The sequence below is a fragment of the Sapajus apella genome, unplaced genomic scaffold (genome assembly GCF_009761245.1).
Source record: "Sapajus apella isolate SASKATOON/1434 unplaced genomic scaffold, GSC_monkey_1.0 scaffold3, whole genome shotgun sequence".
Classification (NCBI taxonomy): domain Eukaryota; kingdom Metazoa; phylum Chordata; class Mammalia; order Primates; family Cebidae; genus Sapajus; species Sapajus apella.
This window is the reverse complement of record NW_022436943.1, coordinates 56,234,506-56,254,980: the sequence shown is the minus strand read 5'-3', so window position 1 is coordinate 56,254,980 and position 20,475 is coordinate 56,234,506. Positions and strand designations below refer to the sequence as shown.

The following is a 20,475-nucleotide window of genomic DNA, read 5'->3' as shown; positions in this document are numbered from 1 at the left end:
ACACGCTCTGTGTTTCAGTTTTCGGATTTAAATACTGTCCAGTGAGGACTGCGGCAAATTAGAAAAGCAGTATCGGGACTAAGACCCTCCTCCGCCCACAGTTGCTGAATGCCTACTGTGCGCTGTCCTCTGGGTAGACGCCGAGGCTCAAAAGGTGGCCATTCTGCTGAGGAGCTCGCATTCTAACAGGAAAGTGAGATAAACCACTGCTTTTCAAAAATAAAATGTTGTGAGTTGTATGATAGGTAGGTATCTATCAAGTGATAGAATTATTTACCAAGAGAGAGAAATGAAACACTGTTTATTCCAGGCAAGAATATGGAGAGGAGTTTACGGAAAGCAAGAGGGAGGAAGCCGCGGTGGACCTGTGTCTGGACGGATGAGCAGGGCTAGTGAGTGGAGGAGGCGAGGAAGGGCACGTGGGGAGCGACTCAGCACTTGTGCTGTCACGGAGTGGGTTCTGTGCTCCGTATGGGGCAAGGAATGACAAGGGGTGTGACTGAGCACAAGGAGGGCGAGGGCACGTGGGGGCTGGCGCGTGCGGCAGGAAACAGTCCTCAGGGCGCTGGGTCTCACAGGTCCTGCTGAGAAGCTCAATTGGAACTTTTTCTAGTCCAGAAAAATCCAGAGTCTGAACACCACTAAATTACATAAAATCCAGAGTCTGAACACCACTAAATTACATGCTTGTTAAGGTCTACTGGGCTCTAATTCTTTGAAAGGTGTGACAGCCTAGAACAGAAGAATTGAGGATCATGTTTTAAAAGGGCTGGGAACCCTAGAAGTTTCTTAGCAAATGAGTTGTAAGTTGCATTTCTTTTAGAAGGATGACTAGAGGTGTGTGGGAAAAAAAGGCTAGAACTGAGAAATCCTAGGGTCACTGCAACTGTCCAGGAAAGACAGAATCTTTTCACATAATGTCCCCAAGCTTACCCGTCAGCCACGCTGCTCATCATTAATCCTGCTGGTGCTGCTGAGGACCTGCAGGGAGGCTGAGCTTGCATCCCAGCAAACCAAAAGCCGCATCGCAGAGATTATCCATTGCACAAGTTCCTGACTTGAGCTCAGCTTCCAGGATCAGCAGCCATAATCCATAATGGTTTGGGCTTACCAGGGAACAGGATGATGGAGGCAGTGTCTCCAGAGAGATGTACCTGACAGTGCATTCGGCTGGGGAGGTGGGCTGAGCCTGGGTTCCTCTTATAATGAAGTGAGGGTGTGAGGGGGATCTTTCTTGACAGAGATGACACTGTTTTGCATGGCAGAAGCTGTGCTGCTGATGAAGGGGCTTGTGCTGGAGAAAAGGTCCGTTGCATTCCAGCCCATCTGAATGGACTGATTTGAGAGCCTGTGCTTGCAGGGAATTCAGGCCCTGCTGTTCTGTTCTGTCTGCAGGAAGTCTGTTGACTTCATCCTCATAAAATATACTCCCTTTCTTATCCTCAGCCAGCATCTCTTGATAGCTTTCTCCAAAGGAAATTAGGGAACAGGGAGGAATGAAACTCCCTTTGCTTTCCTGGCTTTTTTTTTTTTCTTTGAGAAGTGGCGGAAGTGTTAAATAACTTATGATTAGAAGCTTATAAATATGCCTCTTGTTGGGCAAATCTAATATGAGAAAGTTCAGATTCTGCCTATGAATTAATGAAGAAGTATTTATTTTGCTTTACAAATGGCTTGCGTTTTACAACAGAAATTGCTATGTAACCCTTTAAAAATAAGCTCCCTAATGCACGCTCAATAGTGCAGTCCTACTCCCAGCCCCAAAGGAGGTATCTGTAGTAGTTTCCTAACTTTCTAAAGCTCAGCAGAGCTGGATGATGTATTATTTCACGTAGAGTCAAAGTTTTCAACTAACCTGCTAGATTAACCTGAAAATTTTAATCTCTCTATAAAGTATGATAACTGTTGCCCAGAAAAAAATGAACTTTCCAAGCCCCAAACTTTCATTCTGTGTTGTGTGCTTACCAAGACCCAACTGTCCAAGTCACTGTGATTTTATGTTTAATTGAATTTCTTGAATACCATGCAGATACCCCACTTTCATGGACCCCAGACTGTCAATCATATATCATGTACTATGTTTATGGTTTTGCAAGAAGTTTAAAGGCAGAATTCTAAACAGCATTTTCCGGTTTAACCCTCTGACTCTGCACCAAAAGTACGGCCAGGGGATGCAGATTGACATGTTTAAAGTTAAAATAAAATGTTTAAGGCATCACACCCACCTTATTCGTTTTTCACAAGTTCTCTTTTTTGGGTTTTCTGACTAACTGACCACCACATTGGATAACAAGGTTGATATTCTACACTCTATTATTTTTTAAAAAGACACTTGATGTTTCAGTGAGTCGTTCTGGATATGACTGAAAAGACCACTGTTCATTACATACATTTTCTCAAAAATCTGCAATGCCCTCTCAACACACTCAGATAAAATACTATCTCTCCACTAGCCACAGCTTACAAACTCCTATGTGAACTACAAGACCCATTTTTCCCCATGCATCTTCAACCACTTTCCTCCTCCTCAACAGACTCCAATTCAAGTGCCACAATTCAAGTGTCATAGCTCACACTCAGCCTCATGATGAATTTCTATTCATCATGATGGAAACTACGAACTCCAAAGCTGGCCCAGACCCCAGGCGTCTTAAGATGAGAGGATTTCACATCCTCTCTGAAGTGGCTACAGCTCCTCATGCAATGCGTGGTACCAGAGACCACTTCAGTTGTGGCTGCTTTCTTCCTAGGATCTGTTGATCTCCGATTTGGATCCTTCCAGCATAATACACGAAGCAGCATTCGTAATGCTCCAGCTCCCTGGCCTTCTTCTTTATCCTCAAATATGCCAAGCCCTTTCCCACCTTAGGGCCTTGGCCTTTGATGATCCTTCTTTTGGGATTTCTCACTTCTACGTGAGGATCACACACCTTCTTATTTCTCAGTTCTCAGCTCAAATGTCACCTTTACAGAAAGTTCTTTTCTTACTACTGACCATGGCACCCTACTGGACCTCCTTCCTAGTGCTGCTATCGGAACACAAGCTGCATATTGATGTGTGTATTGTCTATTTTTTTTTTTTTTTTTTTTGAGAATTTCACTCTTGTCGTCCAGGCTGAAGTGCAATGGTGCGATCTAGGTTCACCACAACCTTCGTCTCTGGGGTTTAAGGGATTCTCTTGCCTCACCCTCCCGAGTAACCAGGATTACAAACGTACCACCACGCCCGGCTAATTTTGTATTTTTAGTAGAGACAAGATTTCTCCATGTTGGTCAGGCTGATCTGGAACTCCTGACCTCAGGTGATCTGCCCGCCTCAGCCTCCCAAAGAGCTGTGATTACAGGTATGAGCCACTGCACCCAGCCATCTGTTCTTTATACACTATTCCTAGACGCCCATCAGCCCCGCCTGCAACTACAGTCTTAGTCCCAAGAAGGCAGCTCTTCTCTGCCTTGCAGGTTTCTTATCTCTAGGACCTGGAAAGGGATCTGCAGCATTGAAGGCATTAGGTAAATATCTGTCAAATCAACACTGAAGAAGATACATGCTGCAAACCCTATTATGTCAAGGAGTTGGAGTGCGCAGTTTCAGAAAACGATTTATTTTCATCCACACTGGGAAATAATTCCACAGGATGTAGCCAGGCTGATGGATCCAGTTCAATAATCTATCCACTTAATATTTCCTTTGGTGTGTTAATTCCAACAAACTTGCCAAGACAGTCAACTAAAAAGATAATATTTTGAATCTGGAATGTTTTAACAGGCCTTTAGCCTCTGGAATGCACAGTAATGTCTAGAATGCAAATGGAGTGGTGTACAAAATGCCTTGAGTCTAGAATTTACAGCTTTGTTTTCCAGGGCTGAGACAACTTATAAAGGAGGAACATTATTGCTTCTTTAGTCATTTTGAATGTTTTGGGTTTTGTTTTCTCTCTCCGAGGCTTAGTTTTACTAAAAGAAAAATAACCCTATCTACCTAACACTGAACATGTGCAATGAGCCAGATGTTTAATATACATTCTCTTGAATATCCATACTCTAAAGTAGATATGGCTATACCTCTTTTATAGGTGAGGAAATTGAGGTAAAGGGGTTTGTTTAAATATAAACAGCTCATAAATGGTAGATATGGGATTAAAACTCTAGTGGATTTACTCTCAAAGGATGTGCTGTTACACTATATTGGGCTGCCTCTGCCAAAATGAAAGACCAGTCCAACATCCTCTGTGGAGCCTGAGTAGACAGTTAATCCCGAGAGCCATACCCCAGCCCCCACTCCTCCATTCAAAGGAAAGTCAAAGGTGGTCTTGTTGAAACGTCTTCCACACCACTGAGATGTAGGAATGACATCCCAGCACCCTGGAGGCCGAGGCCTTCAGAAGAAAGACCCAGAGGCAGCACACTATTCAAATGCCCTAGCACACCCTCCGCCTCATGATGAACTGCCACAGAAACCATGAACTCCACAGCTGGCCCAGCCCCCAGGCATCTTAAAATGAGAGGCTTCCATGTCCACTCTGAAGTGGCTACAGCTCCTCAGGCAATGTCTGGTACCAGAAACCACTCCAGTTGTGGTTGCTTTCTTCCAAGGACCTGTCAAGCTCCAATGTAGATCCTTCCAGCATAAGACACGAAGCAGCATTCGTAATGTTCACCAAATAAGTGTTCACTCTCTGCCAGGCAGTTAGGCCCAGAAGCGAGGCTGTCCGTGTGTCTTCTTTAATCCTGACATATTTCATAGTGGGCATAAGTACTGTCAGCTCCACTGCCCAGATGAGCAAACCGATGCTTAAAGAGGCATACAGAAAGGGGCAGAGCCCTCGAAAGACAGGGGACAGCAGAGAACAAACCAGTGTCCTCTACCACAGTTGCAGGGGCCCAGAGCACGCTGGGGGTGGGGTCCCCAAACCAGGCCACAGGGTCTGAATCCTATGCTCATAAGCAGCAGAGGAAACAGATGGGGCTCCTCCTGGGACTGATGCCCACACCTTCAAAGGCCAGTATTTCCTTTGAAAGGGACTGTTTATAGAGGAGGACATCACTGGCAAGTCAGAGAGATAAAAATGCTGGAGATTGGCGGGGAAGGAAGGGTCCTAGCAAAATATGCAGGTGATGCCTTGGGAGGTACCTGGGCAAGTGACAGGAGGCATTAGAGAGAATGTCTAGGGCCTCAGACCTGGGAGAAGGCAGCTGGCCAGGGTCCTTCTGTGTGTGAACCTGGAGACCTGTTGGCCTTCTAGGTCACCTTTGTGACAAAGAAGGACTGAAGCCACCCCTCTGGTTCTGTGGCACTCTATCTGCTTGTGGAGGCTCCATGGGGCCACGGAGAGTATCCTGGCGGGGGGACACCCTGCACTGATCCAGGGCCAGTATCTGGGAGAGGGGTTGCTACCTCCTTTCTGGTGCCATTAGTAATAACTTCAGTTCTAACAGATCCCAGCAGTGGTTCTCAGTCAGCAAGGATCATGTCCCAGGGAACATCTGACAACGTCTGGAGGCATTTGTGGTTGGCACAGCCTAGGGACTGGAGCTGCTGGCATCAGGTGAGCAGAAGTCAGGGGTGCTGCTAAACATCCGTCAATGCACAGCACAGCCTCCCACAGTAAATGGTCATCTGGCCCTGAATGTCAACAGTGCCGCCATGAAGAAGGCCTGGATTACAGGCCCCGCTGGAAATTCCACTTCCTAAATCAGAAGGCTCTAGAGACAGACCATGGCAGAAACTGGCTCAACGTTTTCCCAGTGAGCAGAGATGAACAGCAGAAAGCTGGTGAGTTTTTTCTCTCATCAGTAGCCTTGGAAATCAAAGCTGCCAGGTAATGCACACACAGACACATGCATATGCTCACACACACACATGCATATGCTCACACACACACATGCATATGCTCACACACAGACATATTCAGACACACAACCCAGATCTGGCTCTGGGCTAAACACCATGCAGGCACTGTCCCCCAAACCCTCCTACTGCCCTAAAGAACAGGGCCTGTCACTCTCTCCAGATATAGGTGAGGCTACATGGAGGCTCAGAGACTGTATGCGACTTGCCCAAGGCCACACAGCTAGGAAGTGGACTTGGTCATTGTAGGCACTCAATAGGATTTAGGGTGAAGTGGGTGCAATTGAAAGAAAGCTGGAGAGAGGGCAGGGAACAGGGTATGGGCCCAGACTGCCACTTGCTGGCTTGGGGAAGAGGAAATGATCCATTCACATCCTTGGGCTTTTGTTTCTTTACATGTAAAATGAAGGAGCTGGACGGTTTCATCTTCTATATTCTATGATTCTTTGAATCTGAATCTTAAACTGGCACCTTCTTCTCACACTAGAGATTTTGATTTCCCTGTCTCCTCTCCATCTGTTATGCCTATTCTTTCCCCACAGAAGTTTGCCCTCAATTTCAGGAATGAAAATATCATCTATAATCCAGGTGCACAGTAAGAAAACCACAGTATTCTGTGATCAGTTTACAATAGTCTATAAGAAGGCAATAATTCATTGCATTTTCTTCACTAGCTGTTGCCAGGAAAGCTAATATATGCTAACAGAAATGGAGGTACGAGACAGATGGCAGAAAATGTAACACACATATATTTTAAGTATGTAGATTTGAGCCAGAAATAAAATGAGACATGTGACAGCTCCAGGGCCGAGAGAGAAAGAGAGATGTCTTTTTGGGACAATAAGGTAAGCTTGCCAAAAATCACATGAGTTCGTTTCTGTGAGTCATTCATTGATTCAATTACCTACTACATAGATGGCACCATATGTGATGGTGACGGTGAGGGAAGATATCCACACAGGGAGTTGACAAGAATGCGTTCTGATGGCCAAGAAGAACAGAATACTTTTAGCACTGCTTGCCTGTTTCTGTTTTATGTAAAATTAATGGTCGTCACAACCTTTGAGATGGGTCCTATTATTAAACCCATTTTTGCCAGATGGTAAAACTGAGTCACCAAAAAGGTTACATGACTTGCCTTAGGTCACTGAGCTGATAAGACTCAAGGATATGGTTTTTGCCAAAATGGTAGATGCCAGCATCTCTGCTTTTGACCAGGGCATTATTTTGCCTCCATAAGAGTACCAATACCACTACTGTAAAATGTTTCAGGGATCTGAGTGTCTCTTTCCTCAAAAAATGATAGAACTAAGAACTAAATGATGCCTTAAAGGTGACTGGGTCCAGGAGTTTCTCAAACTTTCTAAATTGAAAAACCTTGAAATGTTACTCAAGGCTTAGTCTGTAACACAGGGAGAAGGGGTCTGGGAGGCTCAGACCCACCCCTTCCTCTCAGAGGCTCAGGCTCCAGGCTCCATAGAACCCAGTGAAGAATCAGTGCTTCCGACCTCTCCTGCCTCCCTACTCCCACTTCACAGGTGGCCACACTGAGCCCGTAGAGCCTAAAAATGAAAGTAGAAAGGACTCATTCCCCACCATCTATGCTTCAGCATGATTTCCTGAGCACCTACTAAGTGCTCATCTGTGTCAGGAGGGTCACTGAGCTCTGAGGTGCGGACAGTCATGAAGCCTTGGAAGGCAGTTGTGAGGGTCTCTGTGTGAACATGGCTTGGTTTCATGGGAGGTCCCCTGGATCACTGCAGTGGAACCCTGTCTGTAGGGACATAAGGATACTACTCAGCAACAGAGAAACCCACACTCGTCGTGGGAGCCTGAGGTCGTGATTCCATTTAGTTAGGATTGCTCCTCTAGGGTCCACCCCGATCCTAGGTCCAAAATAGACCACTTTGGGCCACTGCCACTCAAGAACCTGTTTGGCAGAATTCAGTTATTTTAGAGAGAATGGCAGTGTTATGGGTTGAACTGTGTCTCCCTCAAAAAGATATGTTGGGGTCCTTACCCCAAGTACCCGAGAATGTACCTTATTTAGAGATGGGGTCTTTATAGAGGTCATCAAGTAAAACTGAGGTCGTTAGTATAGGCCCTAAGCAATACAGGTGGTGTCGTTATAAAAGGGGGAACTTGGATCCAGAAGCTGACATGCATACAGGAAGATGATGTGAAGAAATACCGGAAGAAGAAGACAGACAGCTAAGAGCCAAGAATCGCCTTAGGCCACCAGGGGTTGAGAGAGAGGCCTGAACACATCCTTTCCTGGTGCCTGCGGAGGAAGCACGATCCTGCTGACACCTTGACTTCATCTTTCTGGCTTCCAGAACTTGAGACAACACATTTCTGTTGCTTTAAGCCACCCAGTTTTGGGGGCACTTTGTTACAGTAGCCTATGAAAGTCATCCAGGTGGGGCCCGAGCACTGTTGATTCTGACGGCAGTGATGTGAATGCTTTCATTTTGTTTTGCTTTGATTGTTTTCACCCTCATGTAGAAGACTCATTTCTTATTTTTTGCCACCGTAAATTCTGGGGTCCAGTGGTATGTGCATATTTGTAAGGCTTTTAATGAACTGCTGTGGGAGGGTTACACCTTTCATCGTAATCTCTGCCTTACAAGTGAGAAAGGCAGAGAACCAGAAAAAAGAGCCATGCATTGAGGGTGAATTCTGGAGAGCCCTGGCACAAGAAGGACACTGCCACAGCTGATTTTAGGAACTTTTTCCCATGCTGGGCCTCCCTGGCCACAGGTGGCCACAGACCAATGGATTAGGCAGGCGCCCTCATCTCCACCCAAACCACAGGGCTCTCGTCATCATTCCTTCTCTCCTGCAATGCCTCCTTCCCAGAACCCTGGCCTGCCACTTATTTTTCTTCTTACAACCTGGAGGCATTGTTTGAATCTCTAGGTCAGGTTGCAATTCTAGTTTTAAGCAGAGAGACCGCGTGTTGGAGTAGAAAGGGTTCTGAAGCTCAGAGAAGTCCCCGGTGGGTTGCTGCTCTCTATCTTGACAAGTTGCTTGTTCTTGGGGGAATCATGTTGCACTCCTTGAACCTCAGACTCTGCTATGCTCTGAATGTTTATGACCCTCCAGAATTCATAGGCTGAAACGGAATCCCCAGTGTGTTAGTATTAAGAGATAGGGCCTTTGGGGCTGCGCACAGTGGCTCACGCCTGTAATCCCAGCACTTTGGGAGGCTGAGGCGGGCAGATTGCCTGAGCTCAGGAGTTCGAGACCAGCCTGGGCAACACGGTGAAACCCTGTCTCTACTAAAATACAAAAAATTAGCTGGGCATGGCAGCATGCGCCAGTAGTCCCAGCTACTCGGGAGGCTGAGGCAGAATTGCAAAACCCAGGAGGCAGAGGTTACAGTGAGCCAAGATCATGCCACTGCACTCCAGCCGGGGGACAGAGCAAGACTCCGTCTCAACAACAACAAAAAGAGTGGGAAGTAATGAGGTCGTGAGGGTGGAGCTTTGTGAATGGGGTTAGTGCTCTCATAAAAGAGGCCTTAGGGAGCATGTTTGCCCCTTTTGCCAGGAGACAATGCAGAAAGAAGGTGCCATCTGTGATGCAGACAGCATGCACCCCACTAGACACCAAATCTTCCCATGCCTTGCTCTTGGACTTCCAGCCTCCAGAACTGTGAGCCATAAGTTTATACTGTTTATAAATTATCCAGGCTAGGGTACATTTCCTATGGCAGTCTGAATAAACTAAGACACACTTCATATCTGTAAAATGAAGGTAACCATTTCAACCCTTCAGAACTCAAGAGGATTCTGGACATTTCTCACGAGTGCTATAAGAACAGAATAGTCTGTTTGGGAACAGTGGGTGAATGATGGATGCTTCGGGGAAATGAGAACTCCTCGGGGACTGTATTAGTTTCCTGCATCTGCTGTAACAAATCACCAGCAACTTAATGGTTTAAAACCAGCCAAAATTTTTTCTCTCATCATTCTGAAGGCCAGAAGCCCAACACTGGTTTAACTGAGCCAAAACCAAGGTGTCAGCAGGGCCACACTCCCTCCCCGTGCTCTCCCAGTTTCTGGTTGCTACTGGCATTCCTTCCCTGTGCCCACATCACTCGAGTCTCTGCCTCTGAGGTCACATTGCCTTCTTTTTTCTGCAGACAGTTCATCTCCCTCTGGCTCTCACCTCTAAGGATGCTTGCAATCGCGTTCAGGGTAATCCAGGATTATCTCTCCATGGCAAGATCCTTCACTAAATCACAACTGCCCAGGTTCTTTTTCCTTATAAGATAACAGTTCCACATTCCAGGGATTGGGGCCTGATATCTCTAGGTGGCCACTATTCAGCTAACGTATTTTATTATGGCATCCCAAATACACTCAGACACACTTCCTCTGTAAAACAGAGGTGACCATTTCAAAAAAATTGGGCTCTGGACTTTTTTTGTGGAGTGCTATGAAAATGGAAGAGTCTGGGCTTGGCACGGTAGCTCACGCCTGTAATCCCAGCACGTTGGGAGGCCAAGGCCGGTGGATCACTTGAGGTCAGGAGGTTGAGACCAGCCTGGCCAACATGGTGAAACCCCATCTCTACTAAAAATACAAAAATTAGCCTGGCGTTCAGGTGCATGCTTGCAATCCCAGCTACTTGGGAGGCTGAGGCAGTAGAATCTCTTCAACCCAGGAGGCACAGCTTGCAGTGAGCCGAGACTGCGCCACTGCACTTCAGCCTGGGCTACCGAGGGAGACTCCATCTCAAAAAAAAAAAAAAGAGTCTGTTTGGGAAAAGCAGGTAAATGATGGGCGCTTAGGAGAAATGACCACGCCCTTTCTTCCCCCTAGTGGCAGTGAGGCTACTTGGAGAGCATTGTTGGCGAATGGGAAGAAGGTGGCCAAATCACCAGCCGTGTCAATTACAGGGCAGGTAATAAGTAGTCCCTGGTGAAAGGAGGACATGAGACGGAATCTATCTTCAGGTGGCCATTATTCAGCCTGCTCTAGGGAAGTCGCTACTTGTAAAGATAAATGGTGTATGTTTCTAAGAGTTCCCTTGCCTTACTAAGTAACACAGGGTAAAGCCCTGTTATAGGCTCGATAACTCATGTTCCAGATACTGTTAATGCCAACCCTAATGGAAAAACTATTAGCCTTATTTTGTAGGTGAGGATATTGAAGATCAGAGAGACAAAACTACCTATGCGGGCACAGCAGGTATGTGGTGTGGCTGCAGTCTTCTCAGCTCAGATCCCTGTTGCCCATCAAATAGACCGTAGATGTGCGTGATGAATATTCCTGACCCCAGACAGCAGGCCTTGCTTCCAGTCTGACAGAAAATGAAACAAGAATGGTCTTGCATCTTTTGGAGACATGTGTTCCCTGAAGATCTATTACCTGTGAATGCTTATTGGAAGCTGAGCACAAGGACACCACTACTTTCTTCCCCTAGAAGAGTAGATAGTCTTGCTAAAGGCATCTCACTGTGATCTGATGTGGTTTAATGCACGAAGTCACTGCCTCAGTGGGGAGGGTTCTGGGGTTTTTCCACATGGGTGAATTTTCCACATGGGTAAATGATACAGGACGTAAGCTCATGGGGCAGCAGAACAGATAGCCCCACAGACCTCCCTTCAAAGCACTGGTCATCTAAGTCCTCAGCTGCCCTCTTTGCGCTGCTGTTTCACTCCAAAGCTGAGACCACGAGTGTGCCCTGTCACTTGGTCTCTCTGTTTCCTTTGTTCAGCTACTGGAGCTCTGACACCCAAACCTTTCTTTTTCTTTTTAAAATCTTTTCCTTGGCTCATGGGAAACTCAGGGCTACATTCTATGCTCACTGCTTGGCCCTTCCTCTACTGTTGGTTTTCCTTCGCTTGTGCCTCTTATTTCTCTTTCTCATTTTGATGACTTAATTGCACCTGATATGTTATTCAAAGGGAGCTTGAATCTTTTCCGGAAATAAGAATGATATATAAATCAAGCATGAATAAAACTTTCCTTTGGTTGAAAAAAATCCTTTTTGTATTTTGGAAAGTCATTGTCTTAAGCTAGTGCTCAGTTTCTAGAGGAATAAATACACAGAGTAAATGAAAAAGCCTCTCTCAAGTCAAATTAATTAATAAATAACTAACATTGCAATTCCAAAGTGTGTCATCATCATTTGCAATTTAACTTTCCCTGCCTACAAGACAGTGTGATGAAGCGGCTACCACAATTATTTCTGTTTCTCAGATGAGGAAACTGAGGCTTAGAAACGTTAAGTGGTGTGTCCCATGTCATTGAGCTGAGACTTGTCTTTCAGTTTTACCTTCCATCCTCTGCTTCCCTGCAGCGTCTTACCTGCCGTGGCCGTAGCTTTTGGGAGCGTGGTACATGAAGACATTTCCTCGGGTTCTCTTCGCCCAGGCACTGGCCATGTCGATTATAGGGCAGGTGATAAAGTAGTCCCTGGTGAAAGGAGAACATGGGGGAGTCTGGTGAAACATGGCTCTGTGGACAATGGTACCTGAAAAGGGTTTCTCCCAGCGAGGGCCCCCTTTGGCCCCCAAAACCCCCCTGCCCAGGCCTACAAGAACACCTTCCTCCAATTCCCCAGCAATGCTCTCCAAGTGGCCTCACTGCCACATTGATGGGAGAGCCAGTGTATGGTAAGAACACTGTCCCCTCTGGTAGGTGGTAGGCTTGAAAACTGGTGTCCATGTTGATGTACTTTAGGCGTCAAAAAAACCGTGAAATAAATGTCTTCCGGGGACATCAATTTCACTTAAAGATGTGGAAGCAAAACATTTCACAGTAACATAAATGCAATATATAGTGGAGATAAATGCAACCTACCGTGGAACGGAATATAAAATCATTGTGCATTTTAAAAGAAGTCAGAGCCCCCTAAGATAGCTCATGCACGTGATACCCTTAGTTCAACCCAGTCAGTGGCTCTCAGCAGGGGGATATTGCCACCCCATCTCTATCTCCCCTAGTAAACGTGGCAATGCCTGGAGGCCTTCCTAGTTGTCACAACCCGGGCTGGAAAGGGTTGTACTGGCACCTAGTGTGTGGGGGTCAGGATGCCGCTGATCATCCTGCAGTGGAAAGGGAAGCCCCACGAGAAAGGAAGATCCAGTCCAAAACGTCCAGATGAGGGGCCGAGAAACCTCTCTTGTTGGAGAATATTCAGGAGACCAGAGACAACGACTTTTCATTGGCTCTGGTCCCAGGGACAACAAGCAAAGGATGAAGCAGGAAGATTTTATTAAGGTGGCTACTGGCACAGCAGATTAGCATCCCAAGGCTGAGCAGAGGAGAAAGAAAATGGGGACTTTTTATACATCCAGGATGACGTAGCAGCTAACAGGTTTACAGAAGCCAGAACAAAGAACAGTTAACTAATTTGTAACATGTCTTGTGATGAACATTACATTTAAAAAACAGCATTTTGAGAAACGCACTGTATGCTCTTTGGGTGTTATCTTGCCCTGTGACCTTGCAGCTGGTCAGCAAGAAAAACAGGAATTTTGAGATGCTGGGAACTTTGCTGACAATGTGGGGAGAATAGATAAGGCAAGTTTTACGGGGTGTGAGTTAATTTTAAGCAGAGCTGGGGTTAGGTTTTATGTTAAACAGCACACAACACAGCAAAATTTACTTTATTATATAGGAACTATAAATTATAAGGTTTTGTTTTTACTATTATTGCTATTATTTAATTCTCTCTTCCCCCTAAGTTCTGTATTTGCTCTGCCTTTGAGGGTAGCATGAGTCCATTTCAGAAGCAGCTTACAACAGTGGGGCCCTGCCTGTGCTGACGCGCAGGCTGTGTGCTCAGAGAGGCGAGCCCGGCTGGGCAGCAGTCAGACAGACCCCGGCTGACCCTGGGCCCACCAGGCTTTCAATCCCATCTGCATTGCAGAGTAAAGATGAGATACTCAACAGTTCTTTTAACTCCTTGAATCTCTGTTTTCTCAGCTGAGAAGCAGGGCCAAGGGTCCCTACCTGGAAGAGATTTTGTAATGACCAAGTTTAATAACACCCATGGGAGTCCCTCAGTCAAAGGGCTGCCCATCTTCCTTTCCTGGTCCTTGGGATAAAAGCCTCTGGTGAGTCTGTTGGGTGCTAGAGTGTCCCCAGGTGAGGCTCCGAGGTTGTGTGGGGCACCGTGGGTGTCTTGGGGACAGATGAAGCCAGCTGAGTTTCCCCCTGCATGCCCTGAGGCATTGTGAGCAAGACAGGGACGGGATCAAACCTACGGGAAGAGTCATGCAGTGGCAGGCCTGTGGCAGGACACTGCCTAGGAAACTGCTCAGGAGACAGAGCCAGGGCCCGAGTCTGTGGCAGAGAGAAAAAGCGCCCGGGCTAAGGTAGAGCTGGGGTCTGCCTTCTGAGTGAGACCTCCCTTGGCGATGCTGCCTTCGCTCAGTCTCAGCTCTCACCCCAGAACACAGGTTGTCCTTAAGGTCAGATAAGGCAAAATTAAGGCAAGAACCTAGGCTTTCTGATCTCTAGCTCTGAGCTCTCTCTGCAACACGATCTAGCCCAGCCCTGACTTGATTATAAGCCTCTCAGGGTCAGGGACTGGACATCTGTGAGTTCTTACAGTCCAGCCCTGGCAAGGCCTCCCAAAATAGCTGTTGGCTGTTTCAGCTAAAGTGAAGATCTCCACTAGAGGGAAAATTAAAGCCTTTCAGTACCCAAGATCCAAGTGGGTGGTATAGTTTTATTCTGAGCCAGTGACCCTCCAGTTGGAAACCACAGGCTCCTGGGTGGAGAGACCAGTTGGGGCAGTGGGTTTCTAACACATCCCAGCCCATCCCTTTTCAACAGGGTCCAGTGCAGCAAAGGATGCTGAGCCTCGATATTGGCTTTGTCCCCAGGGACAATAAGCAAATGGTCACTGTGGACTCCCCGGAGGGAGAGAGACAAGGAGGCACAGAGGCTGAAGGCACTCACATCCCTGTCCATTCTTCCCACTGGGAGCAGGAGCTCTGCAAAGGAAACGGAGAAATACCAGGCGCCTGTGAGGGGACTCAAAGTTGACCTGAGCACCGGAGTCCCACTGTGGTCTCATCCTAGGGATCTCAGAAGGAAGAAAGGACTGGAACCCTGGTTATTTCCTTATTTCTATTCAAAAATCATTTCTTGTGCATCTGCTGTGCATTTCTATAAAAGTTCTTAGCCTCAGTGAGCGCATGCAGTACTAGGAAAGGGGGGCAGGTCTGCCCTGACAAGCCCCAGGATTGGGGGAGCATGCTGCGAGAGAGGGACCCTGGGAACAGCAGGGCCTGGGGGCCGCAGCCTTTAACCATCTTGGGGTGTGGGTTTGGGCAGCCCTCCCCAAGTGACAGAAGCTTGAGCGTGAAGGGGGAGGAGGCGTGTAAGCAGTGGATACAAGAAACAGTGGGCCCCAGAGAGACAGTGCATGGCTGTCAGAGCCTGGGCTGTTCCCATCCGGGGAGTGGCATCAGACACAAAACCTCCCCACCTCCAAGGCGCTGCTTCCCATGTGCCAGGTGAGTCTGGCCTGCAGGGTAGAGTCAGCTGAGGGAGCTTTGAAAAATGCTGGCCCCTATGGGGACTGTGTGTCACCTACCCTTTAAATGCCCCCATGTGTGCCTGGCAGGCAGCCAAGACTGGGGGCACTGGGCTCAGTGAACGCAAGGCCAGGAGCATGGGAGGCTGTCCTGAGCACTTGCTGAGTGGCTGCTTCAGGTGGAGCGTGCTCCAGGCGCCGCTGGCAAATTCTGCTTCTCTGCCCTCTGACAGCTCCCTCATGGCCTAGGAAGAGTCGGGGCCACCCCTCATGTCTCCCATTGTCCTGGGCTTTCCTGATAGTAGGGTCCACCCCACGTGTCCCCCAGGGCTGCCCCTCAGCAGGGAAGCACCGCATGCTGTGGGCTGAATGAATGACGCAGAGGAAATCGCAAGCAGAAAGCCACCACCCTTATTTCTCATTCATGACCTGAGCATCAGCTGGGTTGGCTCTGAAACGCAGCAGCAGGAATCTGCACCTCCCGCAGCTTAGCTTACCGGGTGGCATTCTCCAGAGCCCGGGAGAAGGAGGCGTAGTCATCCGTGGAGTGCTCCAGAGAGTAATACCAGGTAGCAGCAGCCTCGACACGGGCATCGGAGTCCTCGCCGCCCAGGGAATTTTGTAGCGCTTGGTAAAAGGCTGTTTTGCTACTGGTCCGGCCTTGACTTTCCTCAAATTGCTAGGAAAAAAAAAAAGGCATGAAATTCTCCAGTTGAATTCTGAAAAATCTCAGTCAGTGTCCCCCAAGCCCTTGCTCTATAATTTCCTCTCTGGGAAGCAGTGAAACATGGCATTAAACACGTGAGTGTTGAAGCCAGACTGTGTGGGTTTGAATCCCAGTTCCGCCTCCTTCTAGCTGTGTGTCCTTAAGCAAATGACTATGCCCCTCTGTGCCTGCCTTCTCCATCTGAAAATGGGAGTGCCTGCCACATAGGATTCTGACAAGTACTTAAAATGGAAACATGTTCACCATTGTTGCAGTCTGAGAGCAGATCAAACACCCGAGTTTCACTTGCTTTACCGGCTGCTTGCTCAGCCAGCTCGTGGGTAACTATGGTCTGGTTGTGTTAGGAATGCTAAATTCCGTTTCATTCATGGACTCTGTCACTCATCATATGAATGCTTCATGCACACTTTCATATGGATCGTAACACTCTTTACCGGGACCAACAGTGCCCCAGGCTTGGAGAAACAGCCATGAACACACCGATCAAGCTCCCTGTCTCTTGTTCCAGAGGGCAGAGGTGGAAAATAAGCAAACAAATGCACAGTGTATCAGGAAACAGGTCCTACAAAGAAATATAGGGCAGCATAAGAGGGACAGGGAGTGCTGGGGCTGGGGCTATTTTGTATAGGATGGCCAGGGAAGGCACGCAGCTCTCTGGGGCATGTGTCCAGATGAGAGCAACTTTCTCTATTTCTCTTTCTCTGCCTTTCTCTTTCCCTCCTTCATGCTTCCCCTTTTCTTTCCCTTCCCTCACATCCTCTTCCCCTCTCCCTCTTTCTCCTTTTCTCCCCTTCTCTCTCTGTTTCTCTATGTATTTCTCCCTCTCTCTGTTCTTTCCTTGTCCTGGTGTTGCTGCTGTCTGCACTGCCAATCACTGCCTTCCCCCAGGACCCAGTTTCCTCCTTTCTGAAGACAAGGGGCTGGGGAAAGTCTGGGAGGCAGCCCGGGTGTGAGGTCCAGCCTCCTGGACCCCTGCACAATCCCGTGCTATGTGTTTACATATTTCTAGGACCTTATGTAAATGGTGAAACGTGCATATCAGCACACTCTGGTGTGTTTAAATTGCTTCTCCAAACATTTCCAAACACACAGGATCTATGGGTAGAATTCCAGTAGTAAGCAATCCCTCCTGGGTGAGCAATTCCTCCTGGGTGAGCAATCCCTCCTGGGTGAGCACATCCTGTCCTGGGTGAGCGCATCCCCTCCTGGGTGAGCACAACCCTTCATGGGTGAGCACATGCTCTCCTGGGTGAGCCCATCTTCTCCTGGGTGAACACATTCCCTCCTGGGTGAGCAATCCCCTCCTGGGTGAGCACAACCCTTCATGGGTGAGCGCATGCTCTCCTGGGTGAGCCCATCTTCTCCTGGGTGAACACATTCCCTCCTGGGTGAGCAATCCCCTTCTGGGTGGGCACATCCCCTCCTGGGTGAGCACAACCCCTCATGGGTGAGCGCATCCCCTCCTGGGTGAGCATATCCTCCCTGGGTGAACACATCCCCTTCTGGGTGGGCATATCCCCTCCTGGGTGGGTACATCCCCTCCTGGGTGAGCACAGCCCCTCCTGTGTGAGCACATCCCCTCCTGGGTGAGCACAGACCCTCCTGCGTGAGCACAGCCCCTCCTGAGTGAGCGCAGCCCCTCCTAGTGGGGGACTCTTGGCCCGGCTGAAGGAGAAGCCAGGCTGAACCATGCTGGTGGACTAACTGATCCTTCAGGATGACCAATGCCAGGAGTGCATGCAAAGAGGGCTTCATTCTCATTCTGTCAATAACATTTTAATTATTGGAATAAATTCTGGAGCAAATATGAAATTGCGAAATCCGAAGAGTGAATCTGTGAGTATTCATCATATCAGCAATTTTAGATATTTGACCATAATCATGTAAGTTATTTTATACATACGCAATACACATGGACACACACAGACCTGAAATAGCATTCACAAATAATGTTCACACTCCATACGCTTACCGTCTACAATGCATCTGAGAGTTTCCATTCTACTCTATCCTAGTCTAGTCTATTTAAAAAGTTCTCACCTGCAATCTATCACGTGGACCCTACAAGCCGCTCATAGTTCAGGGTTAAAAACTGCATTATATTCTCTGTCCTTTTCTGCCTAGAATATTTCATTACAAAAATAATATTAGTAACCCACTGGCACCCCTCTGATTATTTCTAAATTTTGTGCTGCACATTTCACACATATGTTTCAAGGACATATACATATGTCAAAATCACCAGGTGAATTGAGCATGACGTTATCCCATCTTACGAATCATAATTCCAAGGCTGAGAGAACGTATCTCACTTGTTTAGGGCCACAGAAACAGGATGCATGAGGCAAGATTGAACCCCAGGTCTTGCTGCTGATAAGAGAAAGGCTTGTTCCCCCAGCTATAGCTTAAGCAGTACCCCATATCAGAGCTCTGGACGCTAGGACCTTAGCACGTGGAAGGATGGATGGTTTGCCCACAAGGTGCGTGGCCCAGAGCGGTGAAAAGAGCATTGAGCTTGGAGTCAAAACTAAGGGTTCAAATGCTGTTAAATTTGGGGGATTTGGGAAAGTACATTTTTCCCTCTCCCTGAGCCTGACACCTTCCAAATGTGAATGTATTGTGTGTATTCATATGTCTCCTGTGAAGATGAAGTGAACAAAGCAGTCACCTGCTAAGGTCCTCTCCTAGTCATGGCTGGCTGGCTGTGGGTGGGGCTAAGAGGAGCCAGGAAGTCTCAGTGCAAGGGGCAAGGGCCTGGAGCTGGCAACCAAAATTTGGATTCCATCTCTTGCCTTTCTCAGCTGTGTGGCTTTGGCAAGTCACTTAACCTCTCTAATCCTTAGCCTCCTCAAAGGCAAAAGGGAGTTAAGTAAAATCTGCTTCGCAGCATTGTTCTGAGAATGAGAAATGATCTTTTGAAGCACCTAGCTCAAAGTCTGGCATATAGTCCTTAATAAAAGAGATCTACTTTTATCCATCATGGGTTTCATCGTTTTCAATTAGAAAACTGAAGGAGGAACACAGGGCCCCAAATTGCTTTATTAAATGAGAAAAATATTTAAAAAGTGCTGAGTGTCTATCTTCACGGAAGAAGGCTCTCTTGCTGCTATTTCTACTCTAATTCCTTCATACAAATAATATGAATATTTGAAAAACTGTGCAAGAAAATATAATAGCTTGTTCCAGTGGCTATCTCAATGCTACAGCCTGTTTGCTCAGCTCTGAGCTGTGAGCAAGGAGATTGGGGGATGAGTGAGGGCAGGTGGGGCAGGTGGAAGGCGCCAAACTCGAGGCCCAAGTACTGCTCACAGACGCTTTATAAGAAGGGATCCACAATGCCCCCACCTCAGATACTGGGTGCGTCTAATGCCCAGGGCTGGAGTGCAAGTGGAGAGAACTCAGTTCTGGGAGCCCAGGATGGTACAAGGACAAGTGTGCAGTGGCACTAAGGTGGGTTCTCCCCCAGGCTGCTTTGCCACATGGGAGGCATCATCTGCCTTCATGTCTTAACATGAGGGAGCTATGCTGAGGTTCGGGTACCAGGACCTCCAAGTCCCAGCACCCGCTATGTGGCAATCACTGGGCAAACTCAAGGGAGTGGCTTCCTCTCTCTGGGCTCCATTTTCTCATACAAAACATGAGGGGGTCATAGTGAGACCCCTAGCCAAGACACCAATACCTCCTGGCCTGCAGAGGAGTAAAGTAAGTTCATAAACTATCTCCTCCCTGTGTAATGCCATTTGCTGGAACTTTGAGGAGACAGCTTAGTGGTGAGAATGATGCTGCCTGAGTCACGTCGGTGAAGGGAGTAGCCAAGGTCAGCACAAATGACATGCACCAAGCACCCATTGTGTGTAAGATACTGTGCTGGCCCCTGGTCCACCTCTCCTCATTTGCCCCCATAACTATCCTGAGAGGGTGGACAAGGAAACTGGCTCAGAGAGGCTAAGTGCTGTCTTACAGGGCTGATTAAGTCATACAGGTGGGGAGCAGATCCAGCTGTGCCTAGCCCTTGCCACCCTGACGGGCTGCCACTGGGTCTTCAATTTCTGTAACTCATGAGAACTAGGCCACTAAAATAGTCCCAAAGTGCCCAGCATGTGTGAGGAGTGCTGTTTCCTCAACACCAAATATTCTCTCTTACTTTTAAGCCTTTGCATCTGCTGTTCCTCCTGCCTAAACACCTTTCCCTAGTTTGCCTGGATAACAGCTATTGAATTAGACCCACGCTTTTTAATCCAATGAGCATTAGAGTAGCCTGAAATCTTGATGAAATACAGAGTCTGACTCAGCAGGTCCAGAGTGGAGCCCAGGAACGTGCATTTTAACAAGTTCCCAGGTGATGCTGATGCCGTTGGCCCGGGGACTTCACCACCAGCAATAAGATTATAAATAG

General features: G+C 47.6%; 1 protein-coding gene across 3 annotated transcripts in view; it reads right to left on the bottom strand.

Annotated features, from left to right (window-relative positions):
• Positions 1 to 20,475, bottom strand: part of TG (thyroglobulin) — a 272,807-nt gene that overhangs the window by 9,852 nt on the left and 242,480 nt on the right. For all 3 annotated transcript variants that reach the window (XM_032253934.1, XM_032253944.1, XM_032253951.1), the window contains 2 exons: positions 15,850 to 16,031; positions 12,169 to 12,276 (listed from right to left, as the gene is read on the bottom strand). In XM_032253934.1, coding sequence (XP_032109825.1) covers positions 12,169 to 12,276; positions 15,850 to 16,031 — 290 coding nt within the window. The remainder of the gene's footprint in view (positions 1 to 12,168; positions 12,277 to 15,849; positions 16,032 to 20,475) is intronic.